At 39.3% G+C, this 16,003-nt stretch overlaps 1 protein-coding gene across 2 annotated transcripts in view; it reads left to right on the top strand.

The window, feature by feature from the left end:
- Nucleotides 1–15,453, top strand: part of DSC3 (desmocollin 3) — a 43,388-nt gene extending 27,935 nt beyond the window's left edge. The window contains exons 10-17 of one of the 2 annotated variants that reach the window (XM_047794021.1): nucleotides 378–637; nucleotides 751–893; nucleotides 2,805–3,029; nucleotides 5,861–6,079; nucleotides 6,929–7,050; nucleotides 12,800–13,057; nucleotides 14,876–14,918; nucleotides 14,995–15,086. In XM_047794021.1, coding sequence (XP_047649977.1) covers nucleotides 378–637; nucleotides 751–893; nucleotides 2,805–3,029; nucleotides 5,861–6,079; nucleotides 6,929–7,050; nucleotides 12,800–13,057; nucleotides 14,876–14,902 — 1,254 coding nt within the window. In that variant the 3' untranslated portion in view covers nucleotides 14,903–14,918; nucleotides 14,995–15,086. Of the gene's footprint in view, nucleotides 1–377; nucleotides 638–750; nucleotides 894–2,804; nucleotides 3,030–5,860; nucleotides 6,080–6,928; nucleotides 7,051–12,799; nucleotides 13,058–14,875; nucleotides 14,919–14,994 lie in introns of both variants that reach the window. The other variant, XM_047794020.1, reaches the window with a different exon arrangement.
- Nucleotides 15,454–16,003: the final 550 nt, after the last annotated feature.

Genomic DNA, 16,003 nt, shown 5'->3' with positions numbered 1-16,003 from the left:
ACCCGCAGAATAGGGAAGTTCCCAGGCTAGGGGTCCAATTGGAGCTGTAGCCACCTGCCTACACCACAGCCACAGCAACGTGGGATCTGAGCCGCCTCTGCGACCTACACTACAGCTCATGGCAGTGCCGGATCCTTAACCCACTGATGGAGGCCAGGGATTGAACCAGCATCCTCATGGATCCTGGTCAGGTTCATTACTGCTTAGCCCCAAGGGGAACTCCTCACCTCTCTTTAGCAAAGGATGAAAGTCAATATTGGCTAAATGGGAGCAGAGAACTTATGCAACACCGTTCATATTGACGAAAGTTCACTTGCTCTTTGAAATGCTGAATGTATTTTACCCTGCTGTTAATATACTTGTCCTTTTTTAAAAAGCCACTGAATTATGAAGAAAACCACCAAGTGGTCTTGGAAATCGGCCTAAGTAATGAAGCTCCATTTTCTAGAGATGCCGCCCTCAGGATGACAACCATGAACAGAGCCTTGGTCACGGTTCACGTGAAGGATCAGGATGAAGGGCCCGACTGCAGCCCTGCAGTCCAATATGTACGGATTAAAGAAAACTTGGCTGTGGGCTCAAAGATCAATGGCTATAAGGCATATGACCCTGAAACTGGAAGGAGCAGTGGTTTAAGGTAAAAAGAAATCTATAACCACATACTAAAAAATGCATTTGTAATAATTAAGACAGTAATTTATTTTGATGCATTTTCTAGTGCTGAAAACTATTTTTATTTTTTACTAACAGGTACAAAAAATTGAATGATCCCAAAGGATGGATCACCATTAACGAAATTTCGGGGTTGATTGAAACTTCCAAAACATTGGACAGAGAGGCCACAGGTCCCAGAAAAGATTTGTATAATATTACAGTCATGGCAATAGATCAAGGTAAAACACAAGTTTTCATCTGGTATGTTATAAAGAATTAGAGAATAGGAGTTCCCTTCAAGGCTTAGTGGTTAATGAACCTGACTAGGATCCATGAGGTTGAGGGTTCAATCCTTGGCTTTGCTCAGTGGGTTAAGGATCTGTACGTAATTGCTGTGAGCTGCGGTGTAGGTCATAGATGCGGCTTGGATCTGGCATTGCTGTGGCTGTGACGTAGGCTGGCAGCTGTAGCTCCAAGTCGACCCCTGTCCTGGGAGCCTCCATATGCTGCGGATGTGGCCCTAAAAACCAAAAAAAAAAAAAAAAAGAATTAGAGAATAAACTGCAGTTGTCCTTGTGCAAAATTATTCTTGTAATAAGTATACAGAATTCTTAGAAATTTCTTTAAAGATTTTTTTTCTACATAGAGAACAGATTTTGGTTGCCAAGGGGGAAGGGAGAGGGAGTGGGATGGACTGGGGGTTTGGGGTTAGTAGAGGCAAACTGTTATATTTAGAATGGATAAGCAATGAGGTCCTACAGGACAGCACAGGGAACTATATACAATCTCTTGGGATAGACCATGATGGAAGATAATATAAGAAGGGGAATGTATATATATGTATGACTGGGTCACTTTGCTGGACAGCAGAAATTGGCACAACATTGTAAATCAACTCTAATTAAAAATTTAGAAAAAGATTGTTTCTATTTATCTTAATCATCAAACAAGGTTTTATCTTAAACATCAAATAAGAAACTATGCCTTATTTAGCTTTATATCCTTAGCATGGCAGGATCTTAAATGCTTATAGATCTCTATGTCAGAGGACAGAAATGAAACTCAAGTCTAGGATTAAATGAAATGGTCTCACCAAGCTCTTCAAGATCTCTTTATGTTATTTCAAACTGAACCCTTAAAGAGCTCAACTGACTATTGAGTCAAAATGATCCCTTCCTTGAAGTATGTTCCTTCAAGTAGCCCAGAGTTTCACAACCCTGGCTGCATATTAAAATAATTTGGGTCATGTAAAAAAATATATCAAGGTGTAGACACTACTTTAGGCCAAATAAGTCAGAATCCCTGGTTGAGGATCCTGGGCGTCATGTGTTTCAAAAATCTCCATGGGTGATTTAAATGTGTACTAGGAATAGAATAACTTTTCTGTAGTTGCTTTACTGATTCCTTAACATCTGCATCAAAAGGATCTTAGGTGGAGTTTCCTAGTGGTTCAGTGTGTTAAGTGAGTTAAGGAACCAGGGTTGTTACTGCTGTGGCTCAGGTTTGATCCCTGGCCTGGGAATTTATGCATGCTGCGGGTGCAGCAAAAATAACTAACTAACTAACTAAATAAATAAAAAGAGGAACCAAAGGAAATAGAGAGTTTGGCATTCAGACATTTATTTTTACTTTTTGGCAATAATTCTGGTAAAATGTATAGGCAGTTATATCCCATACTATCAACAGCAGTACTCATTTTAGGGAGTTCCTGTCGTGGCACAGTGGTTAACGAATCCGACTAGGAACCATGAGGTTTCGGGTTCGATCCCTGGCCTTGCTCAGTGGGTTAAGGATCCAGCATTCCTGTGAGCTGTGGTGTAGGTCACAGAGGCGGCTCGGATCCTGCGTTGCTGTGGCTCTGGCATAGGCTGGCGGCTACAGCTCCTATTCGACCCCTAGCCTGGGAACCTCCATATGCCACACAAGCAGCCCAAGAAACGGCAAAAAGACCAAAAAAAAAAAAAAAGCAGTACTCATTTTTGATGATTTATAGGTTTCATTTATCCATCTATGTTCTGATTTACTGTTTCCTCTAATCATTAGAGTTTTTTTCCTTTTTTTTTAAACCCCATACTTCATATCTAGTTGATATTTTTTCTTAGGAAAGTAGAAAAGACTGAATGACACCAAACTTTTTCCTTTCTTCCTAGACGGTAGATCATGCACTGGAACGCTTGCAGTTGACATTGAAGATGTGAATGATAACCCACCAGAAATCCTGCAACATTATCTAGTAATTTGTAAACCAAAGATGGAGTATACTGACATTTCAGCCACTGATCCTGACGAGTCTGTCAATGGCGCTCCGTTTTATTTCAGCTTGGCAAACACTTCTCCAGAAATCAACAGGCTGTGGACCCTCACCAGAGTAAATGGTATTTAATCCAAAATAATGATGTATATGTTTTGAAATAAATAAGAATGGATTTATTGCTTTACGTACATGAAGCATAATGTAAAATGGATTCTCATGAACATATTTTTATTTTTTCATCTTTTTAGGGCTGCACCCATGGCACATGGAAGTTCCTAGTGTAGGGGTCGAATCAGAGCTGTAGCTGTCAGCCTACATTACAGCCACGGCAACACAGGATCTGAGCTGCATCGTGACCTACGCCACAGCTCACAACAACGCCAGATCCTTAACCCACTGATTGAAGCCAGGGATTGAACCCGCAACCTCATGGGTCCTAGTCAGATTTGTTTCTGCTCGGCCATGACAAGAACTCCCTCATGAATAAGCATAGAAAGCTAACTTTAACTTTTGCAAATGTTGTATGGAGCCTGTGTTGTATATTGTACATAAGATGAAAAACATAATTTGTATGAAGGCAAAGTTTACATTTACCACAAAGACCAAAAAAAGAAACCTTGTTAAAACATTGGGCAGCTTATCATTAAACCAAATTGTTTTTGCTGTGTTTTTGAATTAATAACAGGAAAGTGAGGAGAGAACAGAAGATGGGCAGCTTAAATTTTAGTGTGAGCAAACTCTGGAAATGAGCAATCTGGGTGCATGCGATAAGCATTTTATAATATTCTGGAAGGAAGCATCTTGGGATATGGCCTGAAGCCTGGCCTTGAAGAAGCTTTCAGCGCAACTCCCCTCAGTAGTGGTTTCTTGGCAGGTGTAGTTTACTATGTTATAGCCACAGATAATTGCTGTTTTGTTATTATGTCTTTTCTCATTCATATAATTGGACTTTTGCATATGCTCTTCCTTCTGTCTTCCTTCCCATTTCTTAGCTTGATATTAATTCATAATGTTGAATCTACATGTGGTCTGTTGTATCTACATGTGATCTACATGTTGTGTTATTATCCGTTTACCTGTCTCCTCTAATATATGATTTCTCAGGGCATTCATAATCCATCTGTGTATTTCCAGCACCCTGCCCAGTGCTTAGCGGATACTAACTGCTTAATAAATGTATGTTTAATCAATTGATTAACAAATATGCAAATATGAATATGAACAAATATGAAAGAAGGAAAATACCAGAGCGATAAGCAAATCAGTGTTGTTAGAGTTTAGAAGGTTTTAGAGGAATGCCAAGAGATTTGTGGGAGGGAGGGTAGAGTCTGGTGGCTGAAGAGCCTCACGTACCGGCCTAGGAGATAGACAGCAGTAAGTGACAGCAGGTACATGGAGAGTGGGCAAGTAAGGCAATGCAGATTTATGAAGATTTATGCAGATTTGCGTCTTTTAAAAAGTGACACTGGTGGAGTTCCCGTTGTGGCACAGCATAAACGAATCTGGCTAGTATCCATGAAGATGAGGGTTCAATCCCTGGCCTCGCTCAGTGGGTTGGGGATCCAGCGTTGCCGTGAGCTGTGATGTAGGTCGAAGAAGTGACTTGGATCCCGAGTTGCTGTGGCTGTGGTGTAAGCCAGCAGCTGTAGCTCTGTTTCCACCCCTAGCCTGAGAACCTCCCCATGCTGTGGGTGCGGCCATAAAAAAAAGCAAAAAAAAAAGTGACGTGGGTAACAATTAGGAGGACAACTTGAAGAGGGCAGCTTTGAGTGGCAAGGCAAATCAGAGGCTGGGACACTAGTACAAATGAATGAGACATGAATATGGCTCAGCTTGTGGTCTTGAGGGAGGAGAGGTTTGAAGGATTTACTTTAGACACAGTATGATCCTTAAAGCTTCCAATTAAACCCTAGCAGTAATTCACATTCCTCTAGGGAGCTTTGGGTATGAGGTACAAATATCTCTGAAGTTCTATACAGCTCTAATGGTGCGTTTAAGAAAGGCTTAGATAAAATAGATAAACAACAGATTCTCACTGTAAAGCATAGCGAACTATATTCAATATAGTAATAACTTATAATGGAAAAGAATCTGAAAAAGGATACATATATTATGTGTACCTGAATTACTTTGCTGTACACCAGAAGCTAACACAGCATTGTAAATCAACTATACTTCAATAACTTTTTTTTAAAAAGGAAAGACTTAGAAATTACAGATGACTTCCAGGAGATGCATTATGCTACTTTGCCATTTCACTTCCTGCAAAACTTAAAAGTTTTGTAATTGTCATTGGAAGTATGTGGAGCTTTTGGTCAGTTGATAATAAAGTCTTTGAAATTAGGTAACAAGACCATTGGGGAAATATCACAGTTAATAAAAACATGTATCGTTCCTATATAGGTATATCTGTGTTTATGTAAGCCTTATACCTAGCATGGGTGACATTAAGTAGCTTTCTAGTATTAAGATTGCCTCCAGAGGGAAGGCATTAATAACCACAGGTCTGCTGTGCTTTGAAAAATTACCTCATACATAAAGATGATGGCCAGGTACCAGAAAGTCAATAGATAAGAGAATATGTGAGTTAAGACATCTTTTGTGTGTAACAACTGGTACATAAACTAGCACTTTAGAGAAGTGCTTGGAGTGTTCGTCAAGAGCCAATTTAGCATCATCAGCTTTTAGATAAGGGAAGAGATAAGGGAATATTAAATATTGCTGAAATGCTACTGGGTCACTCCAAGCCTCTCTTCTAAAAAGTTACAGTGGGCAACACATACGTGGTAATATTAGTGCTTGAAAAGGTTGAAGATGGTTTTCCCTTTCTATCCATTTTCACATGGCAGGTGGTTCCTTGAGAACAATATCTTGAAAAACAAGTGTGGTAGAACAGATGTTAAGGGAGAAATCAATGTTCATTAAAAATAAAATTCTTTTGTTTCCTTTTAGATACAGCTGCCCGTCTCTCATATCGGAAAAATGCCGAATTTCAAGAATATTATATTCCTGTGACTGTAAAAGACAGAGCAGGTCAATCTGCAAGGAAAACCTTGAGAGTAAATCTCTGCGACTGCACACATCCGAGTCAGTGTTACACACGGAGTGCCAGAGTGGTCCTTGGCAAATGGGCAATCCTTGCAATACTTCTGGGTATAGCACTGCTCTTCTGTAAGTTCTTTTACTTACTTGAAGTTAAAACGTAAAATAAATTACTTTTTTTTTTTTTGCTTTTTTAGGGTGGCACTCTTGGCATATGGAAGTTTCCAGGCTAGGGGTCTAATTGGAGCTGTAGTCGCCGGCCTATGCCAGAGCCACAGCAACACCAGAACTGAGCCACATCTGCGACCTACACCACAGCTCATGGCAACACCGGATCCTTAACCCACTGAGCAAGGCCAGGGATTGAACCCACCACCTCATGGTTCCTAGTTGGATTCATTTCTGCTGCGCCACAATGGAACTCCTAAAGTCTGTGTCTTAAATGTCACTGATTTTCTTTTCTTTTCTTTTCTTTTTTAAATCACACTCGTGGCATATGGAAGTTCCTGGGCAGGATCGAATCCATGTAGCAGCTGCAGCCTATGCCATAGCTGCAGTAATGCCAAATCCTCAACCCACTGTGTTGGGCTGGGGATCAAACCCAAACCTCTGTAGTCAGCTGAACCACTTCAGAGACAAAGCCTGGATCCTTAACCTACTGTGCCACAGCTGGAACTCTGATGTCACTATTTTTTCTTTTAATTTACTATTTACTATTTAACTCACGATTTGAGATAGTTAAATGATGGGTAGAATTCAGACTCTTAAAGAGGACTATAATCGAAATATACATATAATCACTTCAAATTTAAAAATATGAGCTAAGTCATGGCCTGTTAATTTAGAAAGGCTAAGGAACACCATGCTAAGTGGCTTTATTTTCCTCTTGTGCACCTTTGGTAATAAGAAATAAAAGATGGTAATTTTATATGTTAAACTTTTTTTTTTGTTTTTTTCTTGTTTGTTTTTTAACTTCAGCTATATTGGCAACTTTAGTATGTGGACTTGTTAATGCTGGAAAAAGAAAAAGTTTTCCTGAAGATCTGGCACAGCAAAACTTAATTATATCAAACACAGAAGCACCTGGAGATGATAAAGTGGTAAGTGATTTTTTAAAATAAATATTTGTATCTGAGCATCTCCCATAATTTCTTTAACTCATTCTTATGAAGGTATTTTGAAATTTAGGAGTTAATTTATATTTTTAATTTATATTGGTTAGACTTTATGGGCATAAATATTTTATCGTGTCGATACTCAAATATATATTATATAAACTTTTTAAACCAAATGTGTTGTTTTAGTTCTTTTTTCCATTCTCTAGTGTTATGACTTAACATTTGGTCCTTGATGCTGTGAACTTATTATAAGAATAGTCTTTTGGCAGCTAGCTGCAATGTATATCTTTAGGTATTATTTGTTTAACTCTTTGATCATTTATAACAGGGGAGTTTGCTTAAAGTTCTTAAAGATAGGAGTTCCCTTGTGGCACAGTGGGTTAAGGATTTGGCATTGTCACTGCAGCAGCCCCAGTGACACGGTGCAGGTTTGATCCCTGACCTAGGAACTTCCACATGTCAAAAGAGTGGCCAAAAAAATAATTCTCAAGATAAACTAAGAAAGTATCAAAAAGACATATTTTTAAAAAATGTGTGTAAAGGAGTTCCCATCGTGGCTCAGTGGTTAACGAATCCAACTAGGAACCATGAGGTTGCGGGTTCGATCCCTGCCCTTGCTCAGTGGGTTAACAATCCGGCATTGCCGTGAGCTATGGTATAGGTTGCAGACATGGCTCGGATCCCGCGTTGCTGTGGCTCTGGCATAGGCCGGTAGCTATGGCTCCGATTCGACCCCTAGCTTGGGAATCTCCATATGCCGTGGGAGCGGCCTAAGAAATGGCAAAAAGACAAAAAAAAAAAAAGGTGTGTAAAGTAGATCGGAACATTACTGCCACTCTATTTTCTTACTTATTTCTCAGGACCTCTGTGCTTGGCCCCATTTAGGGGAAAGATATAAAAAATTCTCACAGGGGATGTTGTTCCTTCAAAAAGATTTCAATTTATTTATGAGAAATCAAATCTACTTTTATGGGAAAAATAAAGAGGAAAATGACCGTAAACCATTAGCACCAATATGATAGGGCGGTGGTAGAGTTCAAAGATGATGATACCTAAGCATAGCCAGGTTGTGTGTGTGGATCAACCAGAAAGACCTGGGGGAAGAGGTCCTGATCACCCTGTAACTTAAAGACTATGAAGGGTTTGAAAATGAAGAGATAAACAGCCTAATGAATAAAAATGGAGATGACAAACCTTAAGATTATTCAACAAATAGTGAATAAATTGATTTGAAATGGAAGAAAGGATGTTTTGGACTAAAGCCTTGACACTGAAGTTGGCTTTGGAGGAGAGGGTGTAAGTGAGGAATGGGAGATGAGACCTTCTTATGCTGCAATGAGGATTTTGGATTTATCCTCTTGGTGAGGCAGAGCCAGTCAAGGCTTTTCTGCACAAAAGGGGCATAATGTGAGTGGCGTGATGCTGAATTGGTAGAGTGATCAAGCAGAATAGGAAGACATTAGGAATGGGGAGGATAAAGGATCTCTCTCTCTCTCTCTTTTTTTGTATTTTATTTTATTTTATTTATTTACTTTTTAGGGCTGTACCGACAGCATATGGAGGGTCCCAGGCTAGAGGTCAAATTGGAGCTATAGCTGCCGGCCTATACCACAGCCACAGTAATACAGGATCCAAGCCACATCTGCATCCTACACCACAGCTCCCAGCAATGTTAGATCCTTAACCCCCTGAGCAGGGCTGGGGACTGAACATGTGTCCTCATGGATCCTAGTCAGATTCGTTAACCATTGAGCCACTACGGGGGCTCCAGGATCTCTTGATAGTTTAAGCATGAGATAACCCTACCAGAGACGATCGTTATTGGAAAATTACAACAGGGATGTAAGAGACATATTTTAAATGTGTCAATGATAAAATAAGATTTTTTTTTTTTTTTTGACCACACCGATGGCATATGGAAGTTCTCTGGGCCAGGGATCGATTCCAAGCTGCAGCTGTGACCTACGTCATGGCTATGGCAATGCCAGATCCTTAACCCACTGCACCAGGTTGGGATTGATCTTGCGCTGCAGAGGAGACAGCACTGGATCCTTAACCCAGCTGTGCTTCAGTGGGATTGTTTACTTTTAGGTAACAAAATAAAAAGTGGAGTCAATGTGACAAAAGCTATAGCCAGAAACAATGTCTTTACATCAGACCTGTTCTATAACTCAGGGTGAAGATGCCTTTCTTAGTGACTATTCTCTTCCACTTCCTTCCTACCATCAGGCAAAATCATAACCCATCTGTGCTTGAAATGCCTGCACATGGAACCCTATAACTAGCTCTCCATTCAGAAAAGGGATTTAGTCCCTTGATAGCCCTTGACTCATAGTGAATTCTTATTTTATATCTGCGAATGGAATGATAGAGCTGTATTTATTCTTCACCATTTGATGCTGGAGCTGGCGGCATTGGTTGGTCACTTCACCATATCATACCCACACATATTTACCTATTCTCTATTAGGAACAAACAGGACCTGAAATGATTAATTTATACCAGAATCTAATTTTAGGTGTATTTTTACACAATGCAGCAAAACCTCACGGTGAACGTGGTAAAAGCATTTGAATACACTGAGTAAAGATGTTAACTTTAGTTCTGGATCTGAGTTTAAGTCAAAGGTGTTCAGATGGGGTTAGGGTCAGGGACTGGGAAAGTAAATCTGGAAGGCATTGGCACAGAGAAGGAGTTGTCCATGCCTGTGAAACAAAACTTAGGGCGAGGCCCTTGGAGGTGGGCAGGAAGGAACAGAGAATAGAGAGAATATGAAAGAGCCTTGATTTTAGTTTATTTTCAGTGCTCCTTTCATTATCTTAGAAATATGACCTCTGAACATGTATTTATAGCGACAAAATTATACCATCGAGACGATTTGATAATTAGGATATTTTTTCCCTTTGGTAATAGAATTTTATGGTAGCAGCATCACTTAGATGTGGAATCTAAAAAAGGATACAGCAAACTTCTTTGCAGAACAGATACTGACTCACAGACTTTAAAAAACTTATGGTTTCCAAATGAGACAGGTCACAGGGGTGGGGGGATCGGCTGGGGGGTTGGGACGGAAATGCTATAAAATTGGGTTGAGATGATCGTTGTAAAACTATAAATGTAATAAAATTTACGGAGTAATTATTTAAAAAAAAAAGAATTTCATGGTAGCAGCAACATAAGCAAAAAACACAGGGTAGCAGTGCCACCAAATGGCTACTTTTCAGTTCTCTTTTCTGGTATTTTTTTCTACGGCAGTGAGATGATAAGTATGACTTTTATAGATTTATCAGATTCAGCAAATCATCAGAACTTGAAAATTCTTTGTTTTGATAGAGACCCTGTGTATTAAATATAAAAATATAAATTGGTAAGAAGATGGACCAATGGCACCCTCATATAGTGGGGAGTCTTGTCATGAAAGTGATGGTTTATAATTCAAACCGACAGGCTGTGGTGGTTGCTGTAACTAAACTTCTCACCTATGGCCTGGAAGTTGGTGTGAAGTTGCAACACTAAGTTAATGTTTAATCAACTCTTTTCCATTTTAAAAGATTCACTTAACTCTTTGTCCTCCTTTAGTTCCCTTAATATCTCTTTTTTCTTTGAAAAAACTTTTTTGAGAAAGATTTCTACTCAATTTCTCTATGACATTATTTCCTCTTCATTCAGCACTCTGGAAATTTAAAAAATTTTTTTAATTATAACTGATTTACAATGTTCTGTCAATTTCTGCTGTACAGCAAAGTGACTCGGTTATACATACATACACATTCTTTTTTTCATATTTACTCCATCATGTTCCATCGCAAGTGATTAGATATAGTTCTCTGTCCTAGGATCCCAGCAGGATCTCATTGCTTATCCACTCCCAATGCAACAGTTTGCATCTGCTAACCCCAGGCCCCCAGTCCATCCTACTCCCTCCCCCTCCCTGTGGAAATTCTTTTGAGTCAGATCTATCACTGGCCACTTTTTTAATTGGCTCTCATAGGTACTTCCTTTATATGAACCAGTTCTTACCCTACTTTGATATTTTTCTACACCATTGACTCTTTTTTTTTATGGCCACACCCATGGCATATGGAAGTTTCGGGGCCAGGCATTCAATCTGAGCCATTGCTGTGACCAGTGCTACAGCTGTAGCAATGCCAGATCCTTTAACCCACTTGGCCCAGCCTGGGATCAAACTGGCACCTCCACAGCAACCTAAGCCTCTGTGCCACAGCAGGAACTTCCACCATGGATCTTCTTAATGTAATCCTCTTTTGGCTTCAGAGTCATGTTTCTTGGGTTCCTTATTGTATCAGCGGTTATTCCAGATCAATTCTGTCACAGCTCTAATTCCTTTATCTACCCTTTCAAAAGTGATTTTTCTTGTTGTTCTATTCTTAGCATTCCTTTCTTTTGGCCTACAATTTTGTCTGGTTGATGTCGTTTATTCCCGGGGCTTCAATTCCCCGCTTCCTGAAAGTGACTCCCAGAATCCTAGCTCTAGCTCAGATCTCTCACCTGAGCACATATTCTTACACTCATTTTGGGTATCCACAGGTTTCTCAAGCTTACCCTATCCAAAATTGAATTGCTCACCCCTCACCCATGAGCATGTCCTTCCGCTCCTTTTCAGTGAATTATGTCATCTATCTAGTTGTACAAGCAGAACACATGGGAATAGTTTCTGACTCTTCCCTTTGCTGCCTCATCCCTCTGACCACCAGTTCTCTATGGAGTCCATCCTCTTCTTTTAAGCATCACTGCTTCAACTTGGGCTTGGATTCTTTTTGGTTTTGACCTAGAATAATTCAGTGATCTCTCTGATATTCGCGACACTAAACTTGTCTCCTTCTTATTTGTCTTCCACATTATTGCCTAAAATGATTTTTAAAAATATGTCCCTTCTTAAAAAATATAAACCCTTCTTTGAGGAGTTCCCATTGTGACTCAGCAGGTTAAGAACCCAACTAGTATCCATAATGATTCCGGTTTGATCCCTGGCCTTAGTCAGTGGGTTCAGGATCTGGTGTTGCCATGAGCTGTGGTGGAGGCTGGCAGCTGCAGCTCCAATTCGACCCCTAGCCTGGAAACTTCCATAAGCCACAGCTGGGGCCCTAAAAATAAAACAAAGACAAATACAAAATCCTTCTTTGAGACTCCATAATCTTCAAGGTAGTCTAAAAATTTAAGCATGGCATATAGCTCTTTATGTCCTCTGGCCTTTTATAACCTCCCCAGCTTTATGCCCGCTCTCTGAACACTCTATGCTAGCCATTCTCAACAGGGTAAAGTTGGGAACCCCCAAGCACCCCATCTTCCTTTGCCTCTAGACCCTCCCACAGGTGATTTGTTCTTCCCCCCATTTCTCAGTATGAGTCCTTCAGCCTGGCATTTTCCCACTCTGCTCACTTTCTCTGAATGTGAATTTTCCTGCTCTTTGTCATTCTTTGTTCACCTATATATCAGAGTAACCACATTCTTAAAGTAATTGTCTATTTTTCCATTTCATGGGAATAGGAGCTTCTCGGAGCCACTGAGGGACCATGTCTCTATCTTTGCATCCCTAGTCTGGGCACATAACTGGAAAATGAGAAATGTTTGTTGAATGGATAAATGAATGAATGAATCAAAAGTAAAGGAGCTCTCTCCTTTGCCTTCTTGTGACTTGGAATCCTTTTCCTCCCTGTATGAATAGCTTTATTTTCTTTTTAATTTAATTATTTTATTTTCATTATTTCAGTGTTCTGCCAATGGGTTTATGACCCAGACAGTCAACAGCTCCAGCCAAGGCTTCTGTGGTACTCTGGGATCGGCAGTTAAAAACGGAGGGCAGGAAACCATTGAAATGGTGAAAGGAGGACACCAGACCTTGGAATCGTGCCAGGGGATGGGGCATCATCACACACTGGATTCCTGCAGAGGGGGGGCCGTGGAGATGGACAACACCAGATACAGTTACTCAGAGTGGCACAGTTTCACGCAACCTCGTCTTGGTGAAGTGAGTTTCCCTAAATGTTTTGACTCCACAATTTAAATGTCTAAGTGGCAGACAATAGGCAATTGAGATTAACACAGATGTTCAGAAACTCATTTTCCCTATTCTTCAATGCATCCTTCCTTTCTCACTCTCTGGTTATTTTTGACCCTGCTCTTTGATTTTGTTACATTATTTAATATAAAATATCTTACTTCATGTCATATTTTCTTAATTTATAAAAATCTCATGAAAATTGGAGGAGTCTGCTATCCCTCACTAAATGCACATTTCATGTGCATTTCTCTCATGAACTCTTTAAATATAGAAGACTATGAAAAGAAACTCATTCTTCACAATCACTAAACTCTCCCAATCAAACAAATCTCCATCTCTCTGTGAAAACAAAGCATCTGCACAGAATTCTAGGATAATTAAATAATGTGATCCATAGGCACTGTTTTTCATGGAAAAATCACCATGCAAATATGTAATGTTTTCTAAATCATAGGAAGGCAAGGTTGTGAAAGATAGGAAAGATTCCATAAGGGGTTTTCAGTCCCAGCAGTACATCAAAATTCCCTGGGGTGGGGGTGGGGCTTTTAAAAAATATTGATGCCTGTGCTTCACTTGGAAAGATTCTGATTTAATGGGCCTGACTTCTTCTTCTTCTTCTTCTTTTTTTTTTTTTTTTTTTTTTTAGCTTCTTAGGTGATTCAGATGTGCAGCCTGACTAGGTAGCCACTGGGTTAAATATTCTTTCTGGTACTAAGTTGAAATTTCTTTATCGGAGAATACCAGTGCCATTGTAACACAAACACTGGGCCAGAAGCCCTAAAGTCTTGACAGCCTGCAGATGGGCAACATTCTGTTACACGGCAATAGGCTATCATAGGTCCATGGCATATATTTTTTTTTTTCATCAAATTGAAGTGTTAATCCTTTTTCTGTTTCTAGACAGTCAGTATTCATATAAGATCAGGTTGAGAAGGAATGAAGCTTAAGACACACTCTTAGGCGTGTTCTTCAATATGCACATCAGGTAATCAGATGTGAGGCTAAATGGTCAAGAAGAAAGGCATTTGCTAAAGTAATCCAAGGAGATAAGCGCTGGGGGTGAGATGGGTTGGGTACACAGGTGAGAAAGGGAGGAACCGCAGGTGTTTGACAAGTTAGCAGAACAAGCCAGTGACAAAGAGTGAGGGCAGGTGTGGCTGAAAGCTTGGCTTCTATTCTGGCCAGATTTTTTGCGATGTGGGTTGTCTTGATTATTTTAAATTTCACTGAAAACTTTTTGTGCATCTTTGTATTTTGCCATGTTGGACTCTCTTGGAAACTTGATTCTGAAGACAATGCAGTAATCCTTACCTACTTTATATTTGCATATAATAGCGATTGTAGTTGACATTTTTTGAACATCTACTATGTGCTAGATGTAATAAGGATTTTTTCATGCATTAGTATTTGTCTTCTAATAATGATCCTATGATATAGTCATTGTCTGTATTCCTGTCTTAGAAACTGAGACTTAAAAATGTTTAATAACTTACTCAAAGTCAGGTAGCTAGTTTGTAAAGCCAAACTATGACTCAAAATCAGGACTCTTTGAGCATTCAAGCTCAAATTCCTACCTGCTATGCATATTGTCACCATTTTGTGGACTAGCCTGCCCTCTAGATATAAAATTTAGAGATAAGAATTTAATAACAATTTAAATGTACTTAAATATAATATGTGTGTACACAATTTTTTTTATTTACATGGATTACTAGAAATGTAAAATATACTGACTTTGTGGTATGGCTGTGATATAGACCAACCATGTGTGTTTTTTGTATGTAGGAATCCATTAGAGGACACACTGGTTAAAAATTAAGCATAAAAGGTAAATAAAAATAACTTTTATGTTCATCTGTTTGTGTGTTTAAAACAATAATACAACCCCTTTTTCTATTTTACAGAAATTGCATCTGTGTAATCAGAATGAAGACCACATACCGTCTCAAGATTATGTTCTTACGTATAACTATGAAGGAAGAGGGTCTCCAGCGGGTTCTGTAGGGTGCTGCAGTGAAAAACAGGAAGAAGATGGCCTTGACTTTTTAAATAATTTGGAAGCTAAATTTACTGCATTAGCAGAAACATGTGCAAAGAGATAATGTTACAGTTCTACAATTAGACACGTATTGGTTAGACATTCTGGAACTTCCCAAAAGGGATATTGTAAATTTCAGTTTATATCTACCTATCTAGATAGATATGTATGAATATGTATGAAATTTTCTAAAATTTTTGAATTTCACTATGCACTAATTTGTAGTTCTAAAGCAACTTGTTACATATCTTTTCAAGAAGTCGAAAATGTTAAAGCAGATATTGCCTCTTTTACTGCTGAGAAAATAGACAACCAGAAGATCTTATGCTATAGCACTGGAATTGGGTCTATAAAGGTCTCCATTACAAACATCTTCCCAATGACTACATTGGGCAAATATAGTCCAATAATAAGAAGCCACAGTTGATTGGATATGGTAGAACAGCTCCGTGGGCTAGAAATTCCATCCTTGATCCAGATTTAGATAAAAGTGGAATATTAAGTATTACAGTAAATTATGTTGGATTTTTTAGCTCTAAAAAAATCAGAGCACCTAGTCATTTGCTCTGAAAGCTACTAGAATTTTGTTTTCCTTCTAGGTAGCAATTAGAGCAGTTCTGTCTACTCAATCGCATAATAAGGTCTCAAAAGCGCATAACCACAAGATTAAAAACTACACCAAGAAAATGTAGGCCAAAACACTTTGTGTTTTTATGCTTTTGAAAGTGTGTCTTGGAATTCCCATCTTGGCTCAGCGGTTAATGAATCTGACTAGCATCCATGAAGACACAGTTTCGCCCCCTAGCCTTGCTCAGTGGGTTAAGGATCTGGCATTGCTGTGAGCTGTGGTGTAGGTAACAGATGCTGCTGCTCTG

The sequence above is a fragment of the Phacochoerus africanus genome, chromosome 8 (genome assembly GCF_016906955.1).
Source record: "Phacochoerus africanus isolate WHEZ1 chromosome 8, ROS_Pafr_v1, whole genome shotgun sequence".
In the NCBI taxonomy this organism is placed as follows: domain Eukaryota; kingdom Metazoa; phylum Chordata; class Mammalia; order Artiodactyla; family Suidae; genus Phacochoerus; species Phacochoerus africanus.
The sequence above is the reverse complement of the archived record's forward strand: the minus strand, read 5'-3'. Positions and strand labels throughout refer to the sequence as shown.